Below are 25,679 nucleotides of genomic sequence, written 5' to 3'. Positions count from 1 at the left end.
TTTTTTTTTTTGGTTTTTCGAGACAGGGTTTCTCTGTGTAGCTTTGCGCCTTTCCTGGAACTCACTTGGTAGCCCAGGCTGGCCTCGAACTCACAGAGATCCACCTGCCTCTGCCTCCCGAGTGCTGGGATTAAAGGCATGTGCCACCACCGCCTGGTGCCATTTACTAAAGTTATACAGGGCTCAAAAGAAATCTTCACTGATTTCATACAAATATTGACTTCAGGAGTAAATAGAATGATACCAAATTCAGAAGTTAGACAAATATAAATTGAATATTTGGCTTTTGAAAATGCTAATGCAAAAGGGTAATTAGGTCATTAAAGGCAAGATCAGCACCTTTGGAGGAATGAATCCAAGATACAGTCAATATTGAATCTCATAACCATGATGTTGCTTGGATAGGAGAGGCAAATGTGGCAAAGGCAGACATTGGACTAATGGATGTAGATCAACAAGGGACAGTCAAGGTAACCCTTCGTCATCGGGAAATGCCTTGAGGGGCCTCTCACAGGCCTCCATGTCAAATTTGGTTCAGTTGTTTCCTGTCATCATGGAGGAAACTCCTTCCTAGAGCAATTAAAGAACCTAATGACTATTGTAAAAAACCATACTGCTCTGGATGATAGAACACCTATAGAAGAGAGAAAAAAAATTTCAGGAGAAACCATAAAGCAAATATTTTGGCAAACCTCTATAAATGATCAAAGACCAAAGTTAAAAATAAGAACAAATGACATTGTCATTGAAAGTCTTGTAGACACAGGTGTAGATGTAATAATAATTGCACCAGAATCTTGGCATCCAAATTGGCCTCTTCAAGAGGTAAATGTTCAGCTTTTAGGGATTGGAATGTTATCTCATGTAATATTATTTCTTTCTTGGGTCTCTGATGGAACTGAAGACCAGATAGTTACAGTTATAATTTTCTTTGTTAACAAATTCAGAAAAGAAATTCACTAAAGAGGTTGTAAAGAATATCAGAGGGTGGAGCTAGCCATTAATTAACCATGAAGGTTTGGAGGTCTGTATAGACAGGAGACAGGAAGTGATATGGCTGGGTAGAGAGAGGACTCTAAGGTGGGCAGAGACAGGAGCCCGGCCCCTTTTCAATCTAAGGAGTCGTGGAGGTAAGAGGTGACTTTGGCTTCTCCTTTACTTCTCTGATCTTTCAGCATTTACCCCGATATCTGAGTCTGGATTTTTATTATTAAGACCAATTAGAATTTGCGCTACAGAAACCCTGTCTCAAAAAAACAAAACAAAACAAATTAAAAATACTAATGTTGAAACATTCTTGAGTATATGCCATGATCTTGAATCTGCTTTAGGTGGAGTGGAGCTAAGAACTGTGCTGAAGGCAGAGCTCAGTGGTTGAACCCCTGCTAGCAAACTATGCTATAAACTGAACCCACCATGAGCCATGTTATCTTCCTCTGGGTCAGTCTTTATCTAAATAAAGGAGATCAATCGTTAAAAAAGACCACACTCAAGGTTACAGACAGAGCCCAATGTGGAGGAAAACAGGGCTGACGGTTGACCAGATGGTAGTGACACTTGCCGAATGTACTGACTGGGCCAAGAATTAGAACCAAATAACCAAGGGCCCACACAGATCCAGAAAGAGCATAGCACAGGAAGATGGGATTCCATGTTTAAATGCACAGAGCCTCCGGCTGTGTGCCAGGCTGAGGGCACACACGGAGTGACATCTCTGGGTCCCCTTGGCAGTTTTCCTGATGATCCAGCTCCCTAAGGAGCAAAGATCAATGTCAAGTCAAATGACTGGACTTCAGAGTTCTCAGGCCTCTACAGGAATATTAAGCCTTCTTTTGGTTTTTCTTTTGTTTTAAACCAAGGGAAGTCTTATACTTGAAGCGCAATCCTAATTAGTTTTAACAATAAAAACCAGGAGTCAGATATCAAAGTAAAGCTGAAAGATCAGAGAAGCAGAGCAGCAGCCACACCACTAGAGACTTCTTATCTCTACAAATCCTCAGAACAAATGGGGGGGATGGGGAGTCCCGTCTCTATGAATCCTCAAACGAATGGGCCAAGATCCTGTCTCTACTGGTCTTCTATTCCTGCCTCCACCTCCCTAGTGCTGGGATTAAAGGCCTGCACCATCACTGCCTGGCTCTGTTTCTCTTTTAGACTGGTTCAATCTCATGTAGCCCAGGGTGGCCTTGAACTCCTGATCTTCCTGCTTCCTCCTCCCAAGTGCTGGGATTAAAGGTGTGCATCACCACTGCCTAGCCTCTATGGTTAACTAGTGGCTAGCTCCGCCCTCTGATCTCCAGGACAGCTTTATTTGTCAGAACACAAACAAAATATCACACAACATACACTCTCAAAGTTAGAACCATTCCTGAGGACTTTTGTTCATTCAACATCTCCATATTTAGAAGTCACTTTACTGTAAACCCAGATAACCATAATCTGGGCCGAGAATTAGAACGAAATAACCAGGAGCCCACACAGATCTAGGAAGAGCATAGCACAGGGAGATGGGATTCCCTACTTGGCAGCTTTGAAATGAAAATCATGGCTACGGTCTTGAAGTACAACAGAAGTCTATCAAGTTTCTTAAATTGTCAGATATACTCATTTTCAGATTGTTTCCTTATTTCTCACTCTTATGTTTTCAAAATTTTGTGAATCTGTCGGTACTTTTAAAAATGCCTGCTATAGCAGGGTGGTGGTGCACACGCCTTTAATCCCAGCACTCTGGGAGGCAGAGGCAGGTGGATCTCTGGGTTCAAGGCCAGCCTGGTCTACAGAGTGAGTTTCAGGACAGCCAGGGCTACACAGAGAAACCCTGTCTCAAAAAAAAAAAATAGATAGATAGATAGATAGATAGATAGATAGATAGATAGATAGATAGATAGATAGATAGATAATAGATAGACAGACAGATAGATGGATGCTCACTTTAGTCCATTTTCTGTTGTTGACACTGAATACAGCAGTCTGGGTAATTTACACAGAATAGGGTTGTGCCAGCTTATTGGTGTAAATGCCTGGCATTAGTATCTGCTCCACAGCTGGTGACAGGCTTCTAGCTGCATCATGACATGTCAGAGGTAATCAAACGTCCTGAGAGCCAAACCAAGCATGCCAGCTCGGGCCTTTCTTCCTCTCCTGCATGTGTGAGATCCTGTGTTTGTACCTCAATCTCCCTAGCGCTGGCGGGGGGGGGGGGGGGCAAGGAGACAGACAGAGAGAGAGGAGAGGAGAGGAAGGGAGGAGATATAAGAGTCTTCCAGCACATTCCTTACACAAACCATTTACAGTCCTAAGGAAATGAATCAGGTTTTCATTAAAATCTAGCCGGATTACAGATACCATTTTCATGCCCTGCTATGTGAATATGGTCCAGGGGACTCTCGCTTTTCCAGGCTTTACATTTTTTCATCTATTGGTTCTTCCTTGTAGAGCTAATAGAGGCTATTCATCTGCTTATTCATTTTTCATTTTTTTCTTTCTCATTTACTATGAGTGTGTGCATATGTGCTTGAGTGTGAGCACACGCACATTGTGGAAGACATGTAGAAATCAGAGGATCGTTTATGCAAGTCGGTTCTCCTCTTCCACCTCGGTAAGCCTGCATCCTTCTTGCTTCTGCTACCATGCATCATTCTCCAGCCTCGCTGGCCCCAGAGCTTCCAGACAATGCTCCTGCCTCTCCCTCCCTCTCACCATAGGAATGCCGGGATTACAGATGCATGCCATGGCATCCAGATTTTTTTTAGATGGGTTTCAGGGATCAAACTCAGGTTGTCAGGCTTGCACAGCTAACACCTTTGCCTGCTGAGCCATCTCTCTGGCTCTGGAGAACATTTATAATAATGACTAATACCAAGAACTGCACCTGCCATCGCTCTAACTGCCTTATGGCCTTATTTCTCACGACTTTATAAGGCGTATACTCTTTTTTTCTATTGTGTCAAAGCATACACACATTTTACTCTTTTTATGTGCAACATGCTAGCACTAAATACGCTCACATTTAGTGTACAACCATTGCTGCCATCTATTTCCATACCTTAAAAATCGCAAAAACCGGAGCTCGGGGAGTCAGCCGTGAAGATTCTGGGTCTCCCCCATTCAGCTGAGCTAAGAACCAACCGACCAGCCGCCAGGACAATGCCTAACCCAGAGCAGCCAAGCAACCAACCGATCGCGGTTGAGCGAGCATATTCATTGCCCGTGTTGTCGTCGGGAGCCACACCCTCCACCCAGCGGGAGTGCACAGCCTGGTGCAGAAAGCTAACTTGTGTCTCAGTGACACTTGACACAGGCAGTCTTCGAGACAAGCTGGAGTACAGCTCCGTGATATGCTCTGGAGCAATTAGAGAGGGAGAGCTTTGTGACTGTTGTATTGTTATTTCGTTATGATTGTGTGTACTTATGGGACACAGTGATACTTCTATACACACAGAAAAGGTGTCGTGGTCAAACCAGGAGAGTTAGCATTCCATCTAACACTCAAACTGTGACATCTCACAGTTACCATTTCATCCAGCTTCCCTTAAACATTGTCCTAAACCTCTCTTCTATATAGTTTTTAATTATTTTATTAGTCTGGATTAGTTTTGCTGGCATGCATGTCTGTGCATCACTTGCATGCAGAACTCGGAAGAGGGCGTCAGATCCCCTGAAACTGTTACAGACAGTTGTGAGCTGCCATGTGGGTGCTGGGAACTGACCTGCAATCTTCTGGAAGAGCAGCCAGTGCTCTTAACCACTGAGCATCTCTCCAGTCCCTGTCTTAAACCTCTTTTTAAGCCAGGACAGTGCCCTGCATCTGTAGTCCCGCTTACCCAGTTGGTTGAGGCAAGAAGATCCTTTAAACCCAGAAGTTCAAGACCAGCCTGGGCCTCACAGTAAATCTCTCAAAATCCAAAACCAGAAACAACAACAACAAAAATGTGTACAGATTTGTGAGGTATGGTGTGGTGTTTCAGTACACGTGTGCAATGTCCGCTTACACACCTCTGTGTGCAAACATTTGACCGGGCTCAGCATCACCTCCTGATCGGAAGCCTTTGAGCGCCTCCCTTCTAGTTACTGATAAAATAGTTGGTTCTTGGGAGCTGGAGCCACCCCACTGCAGAACACCGGAACTTTCTCTTTCTGTATCCTTTCTACTTCCTCCCAACACACACACACACCTCCAGTTCTATTCCTCATTCTGGTCTACTTCTTCCAGCAGCCACCTGTGGGGGACTCTCTGCAGGCATCGGGCAGGGAAATGAACTGTGAATAGGTGAGAATGAAAACTCGGTTCCAATTGACTCGGTGGACCTGGATCAAACCTTCCAGAGAAGTCTAATGCCGGACAGTTTGGTGCCAGCACATTTACACTCAGTAAAATTTAGGGAAAAAAAAATCATCTTCCTGGTATAATCCAATCCCCAGTGCACAAGAAACATAATTACATCAAAATTCAACTCAGGGTACGTGTATTTAGTGCTAGCATGTACCCTCTACAGAAAGGCTACCTGTGTTAACTGAAGGGCCTAAGGAAGGATCAGGCCTGGTCATAAAGATGTTGTAGAGGTCATTTGGGCTGTTAGCCACCTCTGGTCCCTGGTTGTGGGAGGGTCGGGGAGCCCTTGGCTATACAGATAATGTAAGGGTCATTAAGATTATTTGGTATCTCCAGTCCTGGTTGTAAGAGCTTGGTATGGCCTAGCCCAACAGATAACACAGATCACCAGGCTATTAATCACCTCCAATCCCCAGCTTTCTAAGTGAATACCAGATTCTACATCCATTCCTTTGGAAGGACAGTGCTGTGTGCTCAACATTCCTGGTTTTCCTGGAGATCTGTGGATGGAAGGACCTTCATGCTGGACTCCCAACACACTTGGGAGAAAGACTCCTACCCACTCATCTGTTGATGGGCATCTAGGATGATTCTGTATCTTAGCTATTGATGCCAAAATAAATGTCAGAGTCCAGGGATGGTGATTTGACTTTCTTCAGACACTGCTGAGCAGTGGTTTGATTATGTGGTGGATCGGTTTTCAGTGTCTGAGGGGAACGAACCTCCATTCTGTCCTCCTTAGTGGCTATACTGATTTACACTCCCATCAAAAACGGTAAGAGTTTCCTTTGCTCCATATCTCACCGGTGTTTGGTATTCAGTCATTTTTGTCCTTTTTAAAGACCAGATCTTGTGTCTGTTCTCAAACTCACCATTCAGCTGAGAATGACCTGGAACTGCTGACCCTCTAGGGTGCTAGGCTTGCAGGTAAGCACACTCTACCTGGCTTGTGCAGCTGGAGACAGAACCTAAGGCCGAGGCATGCTAGCAAACCCTCTCCCAACGAAGCTACATCCCCAGCCCCCACATTTTTGTCTTTTTTTTTTTTTAAGATTTTATTTATTTATTTTATGTACATGAGTACTCTATCTGCATGTGCACCTTTATGGTGGAAGAGGGCATCAGATCCCACTGTAGATGGTTGTGAGCCACCCTGTGGGTGCCGGGAATTGAACTCAGGACCTCTGGAAGAGCAGCCAGTGCTCTTAACCACTGAGCCATCTCTCCAGCCCCCATTTTTTGTCTTTTTTAAAATTACGTGTAATATTTTGTGTGTGCGTTTGTGTGTATGAGTAGTTCAGAAGACAGCTTTTGGGAGTGGGTTCTCTCCTCCTACCATATAGGTCCCAAGGATGGAACCCAGCTCATCAAGCTTAGCATCAAACACTTTTACCGCATGAACTATCTCCCGGGCCCTTTTCATTCTTTGTAATAATAGCTTTTCTAATTGGGGTGAGGTGATCTCTCATTGAAGTTTTGATTTGCATGTCTGCTGCTAATGGCATTAAACACTTTTCTCTTAAGTCTCTTGACCATTTTAATTTCTTTTGAGAAGTGTCTGCATAAACTGTCCCCCCGGCCCCCGCCCTCGCCCCCAAGACAGGGTTTCCCTATGTAGCCTTGGCTGTCCTGGAACTCACTCTGTAGACCAGGCTGGTCTCCAACTCAGAGATCCATTTGCCTCTGCCTCCCAAGTGCTGGAATTAAAGGCATGCACCACCACCGCCCGGCTAAATTGCTCATTTTTTTTTTTTTTTTTTATTTTTTTATTTTTTTATTTTTTATTTTTTGGTTTTTCGAGACAGGGTTTCTCTGTGTAGCTTTGCGCCTTTCCTGGAACTCACTTGGTAGCCCAGGCTGGCCTCGAACTCACAGAGATCCGCCTGGCTCTGCCTCCCGAGTGCTGGGATTAAAGGCGTGCGCCACCACCGCCCGGCTTAAATTGCTCATTTTTAAACTGAATTCTTATGAACTTTTTTTGAGTTCCTTCTATATTCCAAATAGTAATCCTTTGTCAGAAGAAATACTTTATAATATAAGCACTTGATTTTGCAGGCTTTTGCGCTCTTGATTTGCTGTGCCAGAGCGTGTGACTTTGGAGGAATCTCATTTGTCTAATTGTGCCTTTATTATCTGTGCTTTTGGTGTCCTCCACCGTGACTGCCTCTGACTGGGAAAGTGGCCTCTTGGAGGAGGAAGAGTTTAAATGGAATCTCGTGGTAAAAAGAAGTGGAGCCCCAGGCATAGGCGAGCAGGAGCCCAGAGCAAACAGAGGGAAACAGCCCGGCTGATGGACTCTTGGCTGCAAAATATACCTGGCGAATGTGGTCAAGGCTGAATTGTGGAGGGCTCTGCCTGCCAGCCCTGGCATTTCTGGGCATCTCTCTTCATCCCCCGTGGACTTCTACACACAGAACCTGGGCCACTCTCTGCAGGATGGCAGCAGCTGGCTGGCCTGGACATTCTGGTCTTCCTGGTGCCCTGCCACCCGGAGCAGGCATACCAGCCCTAACCACAGCCTCCTTCTCTCCTGGCATAAGTAGACGGCAGTACAGATGCAAGGCTAGGCACAGGGGCCCGGGAGTCCCCTCCAGCCCTGTCTTCATAGGCCTGGTAGACATGGAAAAGGCAGCCTGTCAGAGCAAGCCTCTCATTAAAGGTGGAGTGGCTAACAGGCCTCTCTGCGCATACTAATTACTTGTCTCCAAAGAAGCCAGCAGAGGGTAGACTGGCAAAGCTGAGCAGTCTGAACCCACCGCAGCCAGGCTCCCGCTGTCATGTTTATTTCCCTCTTCCAGAAACTCCCTCCCAGGCTCCCTTCTGTCTCCCTCTCTGTTTTCAAGTAATTTCTGAGTGGGTGGTTACGAGTAGGATGCTCTTGGGGAAAGAAGGCTCGGAAAATATGGAAGAGAGTAGGCTCAATAACGTTAGTTAGCTTAACTCTTCCTCTTTGTAAAGATAATCTAACCATATTGCTAGACATTTGATTTTATATAAAGAAGAATGACATGTGTTCTTGTGTTCAGTAGCCTAATGTTGCAATTTCTAGCATTTTAATATTTTTCTCTGAGCCTTTCCCCCATCATTATACATTAGTAAGATGCACTTTTAAGAGGTTGTGATTGCCGGGCCGCAGTGGCGCACGCCTTTAATCCCAGCACTCGGGAGGCAGAGGCAGGCGGATCTCTGTGAGTTCGAGGCCAGCCTGGGCTACAGAGTAAGATCCAGGACAGGCACTAAAACTACAGAGAGAAACACTGTCTTGAAAAAAAAAAGAGGTTGTGATTACTCATTCCTCTGTATTTTGCCTTGTTTCTGCTCATGTTATGCATATTGGAAAAGCTCTCACCCCAGCCGGCTTCCTCGGTGATCCTGGTCTTCCCTGAATGCCTCTGTTCGTCCAGTGAGGTGGCTTTGTTAACTAGTTTCACAGGTGTCACTCAAGAGACTACCAAGAGAATCTAAGTAAGAGCTTAAAGAAACTGGAGTTGGCAGAAAAACTATACGTGAGCATGCACGCACGCACACACGAACACACACACACACACACACACACACACACACACACACACTCACCCCAACCCAGGATGTCTTTTTCCTAATCCCTACAGCCTGTTAATAGGTTACATTAGAAGACAAGGGGGAGGGGTGGAAGTTGCAGGTGGAGTTGGGGCTGCTGACTGGATGGAGTTTGGTTTGCTCTGGTTCCACTGAACCCAGGGTCTGGTACGTGTTCGTCAAGTCTCTACCGCTGCGTTACACCCCTGGCCCTCATGTTTTGTTTGTTTTGTTTTTGTTTTGTCTTGAGACGGGGTCCCATCATATAGTTCAGGCTGCTCTGAAATCCACAGTCTTCCTGCCCCTGCCTTCTGCACACTAGGATTACAGTACTGTGCTCAGTTTGCTAGGCTTAAAATGGGAAATTATTTTGGATTTGTGTGTGTGTGTGTGTGTGTGTGGCAGGGCCCCTGATGGAATTATGAGGATTTTTTTTTTTCTGAGACAGGGTTTCTCTGTGTAGCCTTGGCTGTCCTGGAACTCGCTCTGTAGACCAGGCTGGCCTTGAACTCACAGAGGCCAACCTACCTCTGCCTCCTGAGTGCTGGGATTAAAGGTGTGTGCCACCACTATCCGCCCAGATAGGATTTTTTTAGATATAAGGACTCAGAAGGGAGAACCAGAGAGACCATACCATAAGAAGGACCCCATCCAACATTGCTGGCTTGGAGGAGGGGACACAAGCCAAGGAATGCTGGGCCCTTTAGAAGCGAGAAAAGGATTCAGGGAAACAGTTCTTTCCTGGGATCTCCAACAGAAACCACAGGCCTGGCCACACCTTGATGTTATTGGTTCACTGAGACCCATTTTCAAACTTCTAACTGCTAGAAGTGTAAGATAATACATTTGTGTTAGCTAAGTCACTAATTGTGTGTGAGTTGTTATAGCAGCCATAGGAAACTAATACCGCGGCCACGATCAGCTTTCAAAGGCTAAGCCAAACAATATGCAAGTAGTCCAAACTCCAAGGCAAGGCCTTCCCTGGCTTGTCTTGGCAACTCCTTGCACCTTAAGCAAGCAGCCCAGCCGAGCTCCCACTGAAGCATTAGAAATGCTCCCTAACAAGGGTGGCAACGGGGTCCTTGTCCAGACTCACACAGTCACCCCATCTGTGTTAACAGAGGCTACGGCGCCTCAGAAGAGGCCGAGACGTGGACACTCAGGGAGCAGTCAGCTGAAGCAAAGGTTTGCAGAGAGGAAGTGAGAATCCAGATCTCCTAGAAGAGGTCTCCTGTCTGGTGGCCCCCACGAATCCAGAGATCACCCCTCCGCTCAAAGCAAAAAGGAGGTGGCCAGCACACCAGTCCGATGTATCTATCCCTTCTTTAAGGAAGACAAGATTTCCCAGAAGCTCTCAAGAGCTTGCTGTTCCGTCTCTTTGTCCAGAGCTGGGTCATGCGGTCACTTCAAAATACAAGGGATTTGGGGAAAGAGATTCAGTTAACAAAAAAAAAAAAAATCAAAATGGATTGGGAGTCTGTTAGTAAGCAGCAACAAGAGGAAGAAGCATTTCACAATTTTCCGTAGTTCCCCACACCCCGGGCAAGGCGAAGAAAGAAAGGCTAACATTGTTGTCCACCTACCAGAAAGAAGTCTAGACTACATTATACACCTCAGCTCGTTACCCTCTCCGCTGAGGACACTGAACACAATTAGTTGGGAAGTAATTAATTTGCCTAAGGACACATGCTCAGCAGGAAAGGCTCGCCAAGCCGCTCTGCCGTCTCCTTCCGCGCACTCTCCTCATTCCCACTCAGAGCTAGGAGAGCCGAGCGTGTTCACGCGTGCAGGGCAGGCTGGAAGGAGCCCAGGAGGCCCGACAGGAAGCCAACCCCCACCTTGCCAGAACCGGGCTCAGGAAGGCACATCTCATAGGATTTCCTTTACAGTACCTGGAGAGGGCTGCCAAAAGGACTCAGCCAGTGGGTTCAGTCCCCCAGAACCTGCTTGGTGGGGGCAGGAAAAAAATGTGTATGTGTGTGTGTGTGTGTGTGTGTGTGTGTGTGTGTGTGTGTACATGTATACATACATGAGCCTGGTAGCATAGGTCTGAAATCCCGCTTTACTCAGAAGCTTGAGGCAAGAAGGTCCCAAGTTCAAAGCCTGCCTGTGCAGCTTAATGAATTCCCAGGATGAAAAGGGGCCGTGGGGGACGCTAGGGATGCTGGTTGGTAGTAGAGCACTTGCCTAGCATGTGGGAGGCACCAGGTTCCATCTGCAGTCTGGACCGTGGGCCCTAAGAGACAGGAAGGGTGTGCGTGCATCTTGTTGATGAGGTTGTGTAACTTAGGGGACCGAGAAGCGGTGGAGCATGGGGTAGAATTGTGTGCTCACTTAGTTACTAATTCCCAAAGGATGTCTTTCTGGATTTGTAAAATCTAAATCTCTTAGGCCGTGTGACTCTAAAATATCCCGAACTTCCCACTCCTAACATGAGGTGAGCTGCACTTTGGGGGTTCAGGAGGCTCGAAGACTTGCCCGTGGTCATAAAGTCCTGAGGCAGAATGGGCCTTGGATGCTGACACCCTGACCAGAAATCCAGGTGCAGACGGTCCCAGGCTTTCTCTTAAGCTCCCATCCGATGCTGCTGGGCATTCTGGACCTCTTCATGTCTGCCACGTCCATTGTCCGGGCTCAGCGTGTCTGTAAGACTGAAGTGAAAGACTTCTCAGAGGTACAAAGGGCCTTGCTGCCTGTGGGACTCGGGAGACATGGAACCTCTGATTTCACCGGCCCCATTACTCTCCAAACTTTGGTCCTTTTGATATGTGCGCTAACATACTTTCCTCCTCGTGGCGTGGACCATTGAGTCGGGTCTTACTGAGTTCTGACAAGCGCGAGCGTGTGGGACTCTCTAGTCTCACAGCTCTTACTCTCCGGGACATGTGATGAAGCGCCTGCTTCAAACCATCATTTGTTCTCCAGTTAGCGAGATGGTGCCTGGAGCTAAGTCCTGCTCCACTGATGAGATTAAACGTTCTTGGGGGAACAGGAGGCTTTGGGCTGACGAGAAATTTCAAGCTCTGAGTTCTGAGTCTGACTCCATGGGCAACTGGTTGAGCCTTCCACACTCTGTTGTGGTTTAAATATAACCAAAGTTCTCGTGTGGGAAATTTATTCTCTGTGTAGCCTATCCTGGAACTCGCTCTATAGATGGGGCTGGTCTCGAACTCACAAAGGCCAGCTTGCCTCTGCCTCCCGAGCTCTAGAATTAAAGGTGTGTGCCACTACCACCTGGGTATTCACGGGCTTAACGAATCATCCTCAGCATTTCCGCATCATTTGAACTCTGTCCACCTTATAGGATTACAATGAGGTAAAGGCTTCCCATACAATATAAATCCCTGGTCAAGCATTGGATGTCTATTTATTCCCCATGTGCCTTGCACAGAGTGGCTGAATTTGGGAGGAAAGTCCCAGAAAAAAATTCTCCCTAGCTGAAGTGAAACGCAGCACCGTCAAATATTTTCAAAATGCCAGGCTCCCTGAGAACACGGACTGGCTCTGTCTGTCTGTTTTTACATGAAAAGCATTGAATGCTAACTAAGGCCACTGTGCACTGCTTTTCCCTGCATTGGGGCCGTTTTGAAGGGACTGACATGATTTCCACGGCTGAGGTAATTCTCCTGAGGCTTTACTCTTTCCTAGTGCTTTATACCAAGATGGGGTCTGGCATCTGTCATTTCTTCTTCCCCTCTGACTGGCATCCTCGGGGGCCTTTCAGGGCTTTGCCTGCTGGGCTCTTGGATGGTGTTTATTAGGCCAGGCCATCTGTTATTGGTGCCTTCTGGCCCTTTCTGGGAGTCTCTGGATTGCTGGTGAGGATTGGGCTAACCAGCCTGTATCAACAGGAGACCCGGGGCTCAGCCGCTGTGCTATTTCCTGATTGGTGTCCCCACAGAGGGAGCAGGACAGAGCCTGGCAACCTTACCTCTACTTCCGAAGCAAGTCAAAGAGCCAGACCCAACGGCAGATCCAGCCTGGGTATTCGGCCAAGAGATACCTCCGAGGCCTTTTGTGGACATGGTCCCCTGCTACAGTGTACAGGCTCCAGTGTGCAGGTCAGTGGGAAGATGGGAGGGAGGGAACGCCAGTCTCCCCCACCTCTGATGGGAAGGGGTGTTTCCCATTGAATGCCAGAAACATCAGGATTTAAGGTCCAGTTCTGCACTAAGCTTCGTAGTCCACAAGCCTCCTCTAGCCCAGCTTTTATCTTCACTGACGTTTGCAGAAAAAAGGGCCACCTGAGTTCTTGGCTCGGCGCCCACTGCTCAACCTCAGCCCCTCACATCCCAGAACTTGCTTCCCAACCTATCCCACACCTGAGGCCTCAGAGATCTTCCAACTTACACCCCACTGTCCACAAGACAAGACAAAAAGGAAGGTCTAAAGACGGAAAAGTTATTTATTTGTCCATAGTCAGCCAACCAGAAGCAGAGCTGGACCCAGAAGGCAGATACTTCCTGCACCCACAGCTCCACATTCTTCCCAGCATTCCCAAGTTCCCTGTCCGAGGTCATCTCAGGTCATCTCAAGAAGGCAACTCTCCGGCACAATCCCCTCAGGAGAGAGAGATGAACACCCCTCCGCCTGACAGAAACCCCAAATGCACTCTGCAGACTTAGGAAAGCCTGAAGTGGGAATTCGAGTTGCCAGATTCAGCTCACTACACCCACACAAACAGTGAAACTCACAATATTTGGGACATATTTCTACTAAAAAGAGTTCATTGTTTGTCTGAAACTTAAACTTAATTGGACATCCTGTATTTTACTTGGCAGACCGCGGGGGATGAGAGATGGGTGGGAAGATGTGCCAGACCTCACTTCAGTTGTTTGCCGTTTCTCCGGCACCAGCACACGGGACCAGAAAATTCTGGCTCGCTTCTTGTTTTATAGGTTTACCTGGGAAGGGAGAGAAAACAGTTCCGGGCCCCCAGTAAGTGGTGGCTTGAAACAAAATGAGAGATGTGGCCTTGTCTGGCAGTTGACTTTACTTTCAAGGCAGGCCCATGGTCACAGGCAGGTCTGTTTACTTTACCACTTGTGAGAAAGAGCTTCTCAACCAAAAAGCGGTTGTCACTGGATGAGGCCAAGGCAGGGCAGGCTGCTGTCCCACAGTCTGGGCTCAGTGTCCTCCAGAAAGCGGGCAGCTTTTAAAAAACAAAAGATCAGCCGAGCGGTGGTGGCGCACGGCTTTAATCCCAGCACTCAGGAGGCAGAGGTAGGCGGATCTCTGTGAGTTCGAGGCCAGTCTGGTCTCCAAAGCAAGTTCCAGGAAAGGCGCAAAGCTACACAGAGAAACCCTGTCTTGAAAAACCAAAAAAAAAAAAAAAAAAAAAAAATCTCAGCTCTGTTCATGGCGTCATCTAGCTAGCATGCATGGTCTAAGAAAAGGTGCAGGGACCTTGTATTTGCCGGGCCCTTACCATAGCCCCCTGATAAAGTGCCTCTTCAAAATAGGTCCCCAAGCTGGGGGAGCAAATGGGGAGGCTTCAGTGAGAGGCCAGTGTCCCCACAGCTCCATCGTTCTCTTCCCCCTCACCTTTCGGAACTCACTCACCTTGTGACGTGAGTGAATTCTTGAGTGTCTTCTGCCTGCCCCTGTGAGGAATCGACCCCACCTTCCAAGACTGTTTCTTTTCTTTCGAGTCCTTTCTAAATGTACGTTTTGGTGTTTTGGTTTTGGTTTTTGGTTTTCTTTTTCTTTTGAGACAAGGTCTTACCATGTATCCCTGGCTGGCCTGGAAATCGATGTACAGATGTCTGGCCTCAAACTCATAGACATCCTCCTGCTTCAGTTCGAGTGCTGGGATTAAAGGCACGAACCACCATGCCCAGCTTTAAAAGTTGCTTAAATTAATGTTTATGTTAGTATACAAAGTCCTAGGTTTTATCAGGGCACCCTCACACACAGGTCATTAGAGTGTGTCCTCTTTCCTTCTCCCATCCGCCTGCTCCTCGGCCGTCTTTCTTCACGGTTAGCGCCTCTTCTGCCTTACTTCATTGCCCTCTGTATCTTCCACCTCCCTCAAGATTCTTTTCCTGCCCTCTCATGATGCCCTTTAAAGTTTCATAACCTAGGGGCTGGAGAGATGGCTCAGTGGTTAAGAGCACTAACTGCTCTTTCAGAGGACCCGGGTTCAATTCCCAGCACCTACATGGCAGCTAACAACTGTCTGTAAGTCTAAGATCTGACACCCTCACACAGACATACCTGCAGACAAAACATCAATGTACATTAAATTAAAAAAAAATTTTAAAGGGGGGGTTTGGGATTTAGCTCAGTGGTAGAGCGCTTGCCTAGCAAGCACAAGGCCCTGGGTTCAATCCTCAGCTCAAAAAAAAAAAAAAAAGTTTCATAACCTACATGCACGTGCACACACACACACATTTATGTAAACAAGCATATACAAATACTTTTCATCTAGACTGCATATCTAAGCCCCGATCTCCTACAAAGGCTCTTCTAACAATCCCAGCCAATAGTCAGCATCTGGCCTCACATCACACTGATGATACTCAGAGCTACAGAGTTGAGTCCAGAGAGCTCCATCTCTCCAACTGGCTGTGAGAAATGTGTGCCTAGTTCCTCTGTGTCTGCCCTGCAGCCTAGCAGACGGTGGGTGCTTGGTGAAACTTCAGGAAATACTGCAGAATGGCTACATTAGACTGATGATCATGGGCAGACAGAACAGAGTAAGACATACCCACTGTGATTAATCTCTCTCTGGAGCAGAGTAAGCCTCCTAGTCGACACCTAGGAAGCAGCCATGGTTTGGTTTGGTTTTTTCCCAACAAGGACCTAGTTCTTGGGAATGTCAGTGTGGTACAGAGTGCTCATGTGGCCCAGAACCAGAAGCACCCAAGGCACTTGACAGGGAAGCTTCATGCATTCCATCTGAGGTTTCCAATCCTGCTCATCTTCTAATTGTCCTCTTTAATGTCTGTTCAAAGTGGGGAACCTGTAGTTTCCTCCAGAACTCAGGATTGGTTATTATACTTCCCGTCAGTAACTCCTGACCTGCCCCTCAGGACACATCAAGGATTCTGTGCTGCTCCAGGACAGTCAGCTTGGGGTGCCCAAGAATCTCAGGCCACACCAGGATCTTTCGGGTGTTCCCCCCAAATACCATCTCCTGCCTGTCTTCCCTTCCTTTTGGATTCAACAGAGACCATCTTATGAACAAGGTACCAGCTCACTATTTTTTTTTCCATTTCTCATGCGCGCGTGCGTGTGTGTGTGTGTGTGTGTGTGTGTGTGTGTGTGTGTGTGTGTGTGTGTGTGTGTTGGGAGATGTGCACGTATATATGTATATTTGATTGTGTGTGGGCACACGTGGGTGGGTGGGTGTGCTTGTCTACACGTGTGTGGATGCGTGCTGAGGCCTGAGGGTGATGCCAGAATCATTCTACAATGTTCTTCCACCTTATCCATGGAGGCAGGTTTCTCAATCAAACCCAAAGCTCATTGATAGGATAGTCTTGCTAACCAGCTTGCCTTGGGGATCCCCTGTCTCTGACCCCTGAGGCTGGAACTTTAAGCAGCCTGCCATGCCCACCCAGCATGTAAGTGAGTTCTGGGAATCCGAACTCCGGTCCTGATGCAAGGCTCACACTTGAACTGCTGAGCTGTCTCCCGGACCTGTACCTGTTGATGGTGTGACCAGTTCACAGATGTTTGGATGTTTTGACAGTTTAAAAAAGTTTTGCGGAAAAAGACCTAGGGGTTCTGGTTCCATCGCCTTCGTCTGTAAGATGAAGGGGTCAGTCTGGAAAGTGCGGCCCGTGGGCTACCCAGCAGAATGGCCATTAATCACATATGTCTAGTGAGCACATGAAATGTAGCTATCGCGACTATGAAACTGAGTGTTTCATTTAATTTTGATTCATTGACCTACAAATAGCTGTATGTGGCTAGCGGTTACTGTACTGAACAACATAGGTCTAGACTTTAGTGTTCAGATTTCTGAAGTTTGTTCTTTTGGGTTTGTTAGTCGGGTTTAGACAGGGTCTCACTATGTAGCCCAGGCTAACCTAAAACTCACAATTGCCCTGCCTCGGCCTTCTAAATGCTGGGGTTACAGACATAGGCCTCCATCTAACATTCTTTAATCCTGTGATTTTTGTGACAAATATATAAACTTTGGAGCCATGAATCTGTTTTGCACGGCTCTCCTTTGATTTATGAGATGGAAGATCTTGAGCAAGTCGATTAGCCACTGATGGTCCATTTGCTCATCTGTGCAATGGGCACATTAGGACTACTCAGTACTACACAGAAAATTACCATGATCCGTCTTTAACTGATGTTTTTTCTTGGGAACATGTGTCATTCAGAGCTGTGAGTTGCCTTTGGTAAGAGATAGGAAAAGATGGATGGGAACAGAACTCTTGAGAAAAACGCAGGAGCCCAGCATCACGTACAGGTATTTTCCTGACATCCAAAAGTTTCCAGAATCAATGGTGACGTCAGAACAAGCTCTCCTTGGGAACAGAATCTCGTCGGATGAGTAGAGGAAGTGTGGAGCATGACAGGTCCTCAGAGGCTGATGCCATCCAGTGCTCCAACTGTGCCGTTTTCTTGACCCTGGTGCCACGGGACTCTGGTCAGAACCTGGTCCACGTGTGATTTGTCTCTATAAAACATACTGGTCCGGTGATTGTCTTTCTCATTACCCACTTATACCGCAAGTCCTATGTGCTTTGTCAACGTGGGTTGAAATTCCTTAAACCACTTGATTTTGGAACATTGAAGAAATCACGTTTCTGGACAATCCATGTCCTGGGGGACTAGAGCCCACCTAGGTAATGTGTCTCCACGTCGGGACTCCTGCCCTTCTGCCCTTCCCTGGATGGACAGCTGTCACATCAGTGCCCTGTCTCTCTTCACAGACCCCGCCCCCCTCATCTCCAGTTGATAGCCTGGGATTTGGATGCTCTGGGACCCAATAAAGTGGGCGGTGAATTGCAGCGCTTTCCCTGGGGACGGGTATCAAGACTTCACAACTGTGGGTCTGTGACTTCACTGACACCGTTTACCAAGGAGCTGTCGCCACCAGGCAGAAGCAGTCGGTGGTGATAGCACAAGATTCTAAGCCATACGACCTCTGCGGGCCTCAGTGTCCTCATTTATAAAACTGAGTGGCCACACACCAGTACACTTCATCAGCCGGCATGTAGGAGTTCAAGGGGAAAGTGCAGTCCCCAGCACATAGTAAGTGCTCAATAAATGTTAATTACAGACCGCCCTAGATTTTTTTTCCAACATAATTACTAATTGCAATGTCCAATTGCCTGTGATCACAGGGGCAAAAAAAGTCAATTTTAAAGAAGTATGTGGTGTTCAGAGGCTGAAACTTGGATCCCACTGTTTTCTTGGTTTTAACTTCATTTTTCCCTAGCTTCACTCTGTTTATCTTTTTTTTTTCCTCTTTTTCTGAAGACGTAGGAAAAGCCCTGGCTGTAAAGCTCAGAGCCCCAACAATAAGCCAACCTATGTCCCCTGGTGCCTCAGTTTGCTCATCTGTAAAATGGGAGCAATGGTGTCTGTATTCCTTCCCCTGTGGGCTTCTGTGAAAAAATTACCGGAGGGCTGGGGAGATGGCTCAGCGAGTGAGACCACTTGCTGTGTCAGCAAAAGGACCTGAATTCAAATCCCCAGACCCATCTAAAGGCTACGTAGGGCCATGAGCACCTGGAACTCCAGTATTTAGGAGTGGAGGCCAGTAAAACCCCAGTGCTTGCTGACCTGTCAGTCCAGCTAAGATGGTCTGCTTCAGGGTCAGTGAGGGACCCGTTCAAAAACCAAGATGAAGAGTGAGAGAGAGGGGGCCAGGCATTACAGTGCGCGCCTTTGATCCCAGTGCCGAGGAGGCAGAGGCAGGAGGATCTCTGTGAGTTCAAGGTCAGCCTGGTCTGCATAGCCAGTTAGCTCTAGGGCATTCAGGGCTGTGTAGAGATATCCTATCTCAAAGGAGAGAGAGAGAGAGAGAGAGAGAGAGAGAGAGAGAGAGAGAGAGAGAGAGAGAGAGAGAAAGAAAGGAGTAAAAGAAGATTCTTGGTATCCTCTCTATGCCCAGACAGATACACATACATACAGAGAGAGAGAGAGAGAGAGAGAGAGAGAGAGAGAGAGAGAGAGAGAGAGAAAGATAGAATGTGTGTAGAACGGAAAGAAAAGAAAAATCGTAGGGGAGGGTGGGGTAAAAGCTTGCCAACAATTCTAAATTGCTAGCCTGAAGCACGTGATTGGGATGGTTGGAGCCCATGTTTAATGTACAAAGGGACATAGCTCTGGTCTCCTTTCAACGATGTCCAGTGCTCTTCTTGCAAGCCTGGTTCTCTTGAGCATAAACTACTGATGCCATGTACTGAGAACTGTTGCTCTCACGTAGAGTGAGTCACATATTCGATCTCATTGTGATACGGCCCAAGAGAAGTGACCTGTGCATACCCTCTCTCTACCCACCTCACGCATTTGATGTGCACAGCTGCTGAGTGAGTGCCCGTCTGGCTGGAGTTTCACTTCCTCTGCCCCCAGAAGTATATCTAGCTCTAAATGAATCTGACCAGGAAGGATGGATCTGCAATTTCTGGCTTAGCATCCAAAGATCATTCTAGAATTCCTCAAAAGGTCTTTAGCGCTATCTACTCGGTATGGAGTTAAGGTCCTCTTGTGAACAAGCCAACGTGGCCCTGGGCTCTCCATTAAGTTCCCTGAGCCATAAAACCCAGGGAGACTTCTGAACTTAAACCTGAGCTTGTGTCTTATCCATCAGTATTCCCAAGACCACTTCAAACCAGAGTACCCTTCAGGCAGAGGAAGCGGATCAGGGAGAGATGTCCCCCAACCCCAGGCTTTTGATGCTGGAGCCAGTGACCCCAAGGATGAGAATGATGAAGGCAGGTGAGGCTGGCTGTGAGGAAGCCCAGGAGCTCCCAGCCAGCCGCCCAGTTCTCCATCTCACACGGGCCACTCGAAGGTTTCCAGTGCCCATGGTTGAAAGAAAGCCCCATATTGTTCCACGGAGCTGCGTGCTGGGAGCAGAGGTATTGGTACAGCTTGGCTCCAAACAAGGAAGGCTTGCCAGACTCTGTCAGCAATAAATCTACCTCGAGCAGCTGATGAAAATAGCTGGAGGACCCTTTAAACCACCGCTGAAAGATTTGCTAACTCTGCCTCAGTCATCTGTTGACTCAGACCCGCCCTGCCGACAGGGTGAATCCAGAGCAGGGCAGCAGCCCTGCCTCCCCGCATTGGACAGAGGGAAGCCCAAGCAAACCCCCGGGACACACCCACAAACCCCAAGGTCAGGTTTCCAGTTCAGCATCACAGTGACAGGTCAGGGCTGCAGGTCAGGCCACACCGCCACGCCACCACCCAGGATCCCTTGCACTTCACGCAGAAATGGTCACTGTCCTTATCTGGTTTGAGGCCCAGCCACTATAAGGAAGCGAGGGCAAGACATTAGGATCCCCGGTTTACAAATGAGGAAACGGTGTCTGAGAAGCAAAGCTTCCACTCACGCTCTCCTGACACCCAGGGCAGCCCCGTGTCTACCAACAGGGCGCCATTTCCACAGAGGCACCGTGATGGGTCTGAGGTTTCCAGCTGACCCACACTGTGACCTTTGCAGACCAACAGGGCCTGGATGAAGGGGGAAATGGGACTCGTGCATACGTGGACCAGAGCCACAGCCATCGGTGGACTCACATGACGCCACTCAGGAAGCAGCCGCGGCAGGAAGACGAAACCCCAGCCGAGGTACCGGTTCTGTTCCTCTTGACTGCAGGGGGGCGTCTCCCTCCCTTCACCATTTCTTGAGACTCTCCAGAGAACTTTGATTCTGAATACAATTTCCTAAACTGTCACCAAGGAACCCTGGCGTTGCCAGATGCTCCTTTTAAAGGGGTCTTCTGCAGGCAAACACCCCTGGGAGATGCTGCCCACACATCCCTCACCTGGGAAGTCACAGTACACTTTGGACAGGGAGTGCTTTTAGAGATCCTGGGGTTAAGTGGCCAGTCTCACTCTGTCCAAATCCTGGCTTCCCATGTTGCTGAAATAGAGTCTCTGACTCCCCACCCATCTAGGTCTGTCTAGCAAGAATTATAGACTTGGTCTATGTTTCTTTTTTTTTTTTTTCCTCCCCCAAGACAGGGTTTCCCTGTGTAGCTTTGGAGCCTGTCCTGGAACTCACTCTGTAGACCAGGCTGGCCTCGAACTCACAGAGATCTGCCTGGCTCTGCCTCACGAGTGCTGGGATTTAAGGCGTGCTCCACCACGGGTCTGTGTTTCTTACTAGTTGTAGTAGACTAAGAACTTAACCTCCAGCCTCCTGAGTGAACTCCTCTACAGGACGGAGTTGTGAGTTAAAATGCAGAAGTGCTTTCTAAACCCTAAGGCACTGTGTGTGTGTGTGTGTGTGTGTGTGTGTGTGTAATGTGGAGACATGGATGTGTGAGAGAGAGATGTGTGTGGTGTGTGTGTGTCTGTGGTGTGTGGGAGTGGGGGTGTGAGAGAAGTATATGGTGTAAGTGTGTATCTGTAGTGGGGTTATAGGGGTGTGAGAGAGGTGTGTGTGTGTGTGGTGTGTGTGTGTCTGTAGTGTGGGGACATGGGTGTGTGAGAGAGAGATGTGTGTGTGGTGTGTGTTAGTTGCACAGAGCAACAGAGACAGTATCTGTTTCTATCTTGAATAGTCTTGTTTGACTTTATGAGGTCACGTGTCAAGGAGAGCGGAAACATGGAGAAGAGCCACACTACAGAAGCGGGGAGAGATTTTATGGTGCAAAGACCACGATTTAAGCCCTTCATCCTGACTTGTTGTTTTCTTTCTGTAAAGCGCTGTGTGCCAGCCACAGCGGCATGGCATCCCCTCTTCGGTCCATAGTTCCATGTTTCGTGGCAATAAACAGCGTTGGAGGTCATGCCGCTGGGACCCTGTTTGTCTTCATCGTGCAGATGTGTCCCCTCGTGGTCACAAGACTGTGTGTCTGTCGTTCCCTAGGACACATCGGCAGAGAGCCACCTCCGTGCCCACGCTTCAGAGGAGAGTCACAATGCAGAGCCTCAGCAAGCCTCCAGGCGGGCCCTTGGGTGTGCCCGCCTCGGTCACCTTCAGCTTCCTCGTGACAACTCCCTCTACACGTTCTCCGGCGGTGCCTTCCCAGGTAGAAAAGCAGGTCTCAGTGCAAGAAGCCTGAGGTCTCTGCTGATCTGAGCGCACCTCCTGCAGAGTTCACTTGAGAACACAGGCTTGCCCTCTTCCTGCCGCGGACCGTGGAAAGTGGCAGGCAGAGGCCAGTTGGCGTGGGGAGGAGACTCTGACCAGCTCCTCTTTGCCTAGTGCCTAACCGCACTGAATTCTGTCATTCAAGGGCCGAGTTCGAGTTATCCCCCACTTACCAGTTATGATCTCAGGCTTGTTTAATTTTGCTGAGGCCGTTTCCCACCGTGTGGAGTGAGGCCAACACAGCTCTGAGACTGCCACGGGGATCGCGTGGGTTAGCGCATGTAAAACACGGTGCATATTTCCTTCTGGGTTTACTTCTCAATACACTTGTGTTATTATTGCTGTTATCCTCACCACCACCCGACTCAGCCAGCAGGAGACCAGATTGGGAGACTGAGGCTCCCCTGTCTGCCGGGACAGAGCCATTGGCCGTCTCAGTCTCCCACACGCCCCCACCCACCCCCCCACCCCCCACCCCGATTTTCTTCTCATCAGCCGGATTTGCATAAGACTTCTATTTTCTATTCACGTCTACGCATTTGATTATATATTCATTCCACACACAGAGAGGCACTCAGGTTAGGGGGTGGTGCTATATACTTGCAATCGCAGCACTCAGGAAGCTGGGGCACCGTTCAAAAAAAAAAAAATAGAGGGCTAGGGAGGTGGCTCAGTGGTTAAAAGCACTTGCTGTTCCTCCGGAGGACCCCAGTTCAGTTCCCAGCACCCACGTTGGATGGTTCACAGCTGTCTCAACTGCCTGTAAATTAGCTCCAAGGGATCTGATACCCTCTGGCCTCTGCAGGCATGTAGCATGTATCATCACACACACACACACACACACACACACACACACACACACACACACACAAATTTCTAAGAAAAGAAAGAAAAACGTAACAGGACTTAAAACTCAGCAGTTCACCCCATACCTGCAACTGACAACTTTTCATTCCTACCTGTTTCCACAGATAAACGAGGGAACACGAAACCCCACAAGGCCAGAGGCGGCTGCTTATCACAGGAGCCTCCTGCTGAAAGAGGCCTTTTCCCTCCAATAGCATCTGCCACGGGCTCAGAACAAAGGACGTTTGGAGAAACAAAGAAAAAGGAGGTAGGGAGTGTGTGTGCACGTGTGCGCGTGTGTCTGTATGTGCAAATATATGCGCATGTGTGCGCGTGTGTCTATATGTGCAAATATATGTGCATATGTGTGTCTGTGTGTGTGTGTCTGTATGTGCAAATATATGTGCATGTGTGTGTCTGTGTATGCATGTGTGTGCATGTGTCTGTATGTGCAAATATATGTGCATATGTGTGTCTGTGTGCATGTTCATGTGCAAGTGTATGTGCATGTGTGTATGCATATGTGTATATCTGTGTTTGGTGTCTGTGTGGGTCTATATGTGTGCATGTGTCTGTGTGTGGCATCTGTGTGTATGCATATATATGTCTGTGCATGTGCATGTGTGTGTGTGCATATGTGTGTGTGCATCTGTGTGTCTGTGTGTGGCGTCTGTATGTGTGTTTAATCCCATTCTAGAAACTAAGTGACTCAGAGGGACGTCTCTGAGCTCATGAGGTGGAGTTGGAATGAGGTGTTGGAGCAATTGGCTGTTGGAAATCGTGGAGTTTCAGCAGCCCCCATCATTCCTCAGAGCAGAACACTTGGTCCTGTTAGGAGACAGGGGCCGCTCTACAGATGGAAGAGCAGATCGTGGGCCTGTGAGCAGCTGGGTCCCTACCAGTTAAAAACGCCGGGGACACCGACTCTAGCAGTGTTCACTCAGCTGAGCTTCCGTCAGCTTTGCAAATGTAGGGTGGTTCGGCAAGTTTATGGACTCCTTTCAGAACCTCAGAACAGGGGTGGAGAGATGGCTCAGAGGTTAAAAGCATTGACTGCTCTTCCAGAGGTCCTGAGTTCAATTCCCAGCAGCCACATGGTGGCTCATAGCCATCTGTAATGAGATCTGATAGCAGATCTCTAGACAGAGAACACTGTTTTTTTTTTTTTTTTTTCATTTTTGTGTTTTTGTTTGTTTGTTTGTTTTTCAAGACAGGGTTTCTGTGTGTAGCTCTGGCTGTCCTGGATCTCGCTCTGTAGCCCAGGCTGGCCTCAAACCCACAGAGATCCGCCTGGCTCTGCCTCCTGAGTGCTGGGATTAAAGGTGTGTGTCACCACAGCCCGGAAATAAATAAATCTTTTTTTTTTTTTTTTTAAAAAAGTCAAAAACAGGGCCAGCGTGATGGTGCAGCTTCAGAGGTTCTTGGCACCAAGCCTGAAGACCTGACTCAATTCCTGGGCTTAGGTGGTAGAATTACAATGCTAACTCCCACTAATTGTCCTCTGACATCCACATGCACACAGTAGGAGGCACCCGTTCTTACATTAAGTAAATAAATACACAAATAAATAAATAAATGTGATAAAATTTTAGAAGTGAAGAACACCTTCTTCCTTAAGATGACTCTGGCCAGGGGCTGGAATGGTAGCTCAGCAGTTAAGAGCACTGCCTGAGCCGGGTGGCGGTGGTGACACATGCCTTTAATCCCAGCACTTGGGAGGCAGAGGCAGGCGGATCTCTGTGAGTTTGAGGCTAGCCTGGGCTACAGAGCAAGATCTGGGACAGGCTCCAAAGCTACACAGAGAAACCCTGTCTCAAAAAAAAAAAACAAAAAACAAAAAGCACTGGCTGCTCTTCCAGAGGACCAAGGTTCAATCCCCAGTATCCACATGGCAGCTCGCTCACAACCATCTTTAAATCCAGTTTAAATCTGACACCCTCACACAGACATATATGAAGGTAAACACCAGCGCACAAAAATAAATAAATCATTTAAAAAAATGACTCTGGCCATTTCTAGCCTGACCCTGCCTCACAATTCTATGTGGCACTTTGGCGTTTGGGAAGCATCCATGATAGACAAGGCATGTAGAAGAAACCCCAAAACGTTCCGCCCGACAGCCGCTGTGTGAATATGGGCAAGCCTCTGCCATCTGAAACGGCTCTGAAGGACCACAGACCGACCAGGCATCGCTGGTACCAGGAATCGATGTTGTTTTCATTTTTCTTCAGGACTGTCTGGGTGGTCCTGAGTCCAAGCTGCCTTCCCAGGCTCCTTTGGGCCAGGACTACAGAGCAGACCTGAACTCCGGCATCCCCACAGGATCAACACAGGCCTGAGCTCTCACGTCCAGGCAGTCCCGACCCGAGCCAGGCGCAGAGGAAAGGGACGCCTTCTTTGAATCCCATGCATTCGTTTAACACAGGAAAGCAATATTTTCCACTGTGTTATTAAAACCCTGTGTCAATTTCTAATTAGAATAAAGAAATTAAGGCTTGGCTTGTCAGCCACCCCTCACGCAAGAAGTGAGTTCCCACACAGCTTTCTCAATGCGACCCTTGTCAAAGAGAACCCACAAGGTCCGTATTCAAAGCAGGGCCGTTGGTGGGCAACACCTGCAGAGGGCGGGTCCCCAGGAACAGAGATCTTATGTGCGTGTGTTTGGCTAATCATTTTCTTCATGTTTCAAAATTATAAATATTACTT

At 47.9% G+C, this 25,679-nt stretch overlaps 1 protein-coding gene and 1 non-coding gene across 2 annotated transcripts in view; both read left to right on the top strand.

Moving 5' to 3' along the window:
- Kiaa2012 (KIAA2012 ortholog) overlaps positions 1–25,679 on the top strand; it is a 117,893-nt gene that overhangs the window by 3,752 nt on the left and 88,462 nt on the right. The window contains exons 3-8 of the mRNA XM_076550341.1: positions 12,792–12,951; positions 15,925–16,086; positions 16,691–16,713; positions 20,537–20,656; positions 21,903–22,065; positions 23,099–23,241. Coding sequence (XP_076406456.1) covers positions 12,792–12,951; positions 15,925–16,086; positions 16,691–16,713; positions 20,537–20,656; positions 21,903–22,065; positions 23,099–23,241 — 771 coding nt within the window. The remainder of the gene's footprint in view (positions 1–12,791; positions 12,952–15,924; positions 16,087–16,690; positions 16,714–20,536; positions 20,657–21,902; positions 22,066–23,098; positions 23,242–25,679) is intronic.
- Trnaa-agc (transfer RNA alanine (anticodon AGC)) lies at positions 15,161–15,233 on the top strand. The gene has a single exon. It is a non-coding gene; the product is annotated as a tRNA-Ala (tRNA).

The sequence above is a fragment of the Peromyscus maniculatus genome, chromosome 13 (assembly GCF_049852395.1).
Source record: "Peromyscus maniculatus bairdii isolate BWxNUB_F1_BW_parent chromosome 13, HU_Pman_BW_mat_3.1, whole genome shotgun sequence".
In the NCBI taxonomy this organism is placed as follows: domain Eukaryota; kingdom Metazoa; phylum Chordata; class Mammalia; order Rodentia; family Cricetidae; genus Peromyscus; species Peromyscus maniculatus.
The sequence above is the reverse complement of the archived record's forward strand: the minus strand, read 5'-3'. Positions and strand labels throughout refer to the sequence as shown.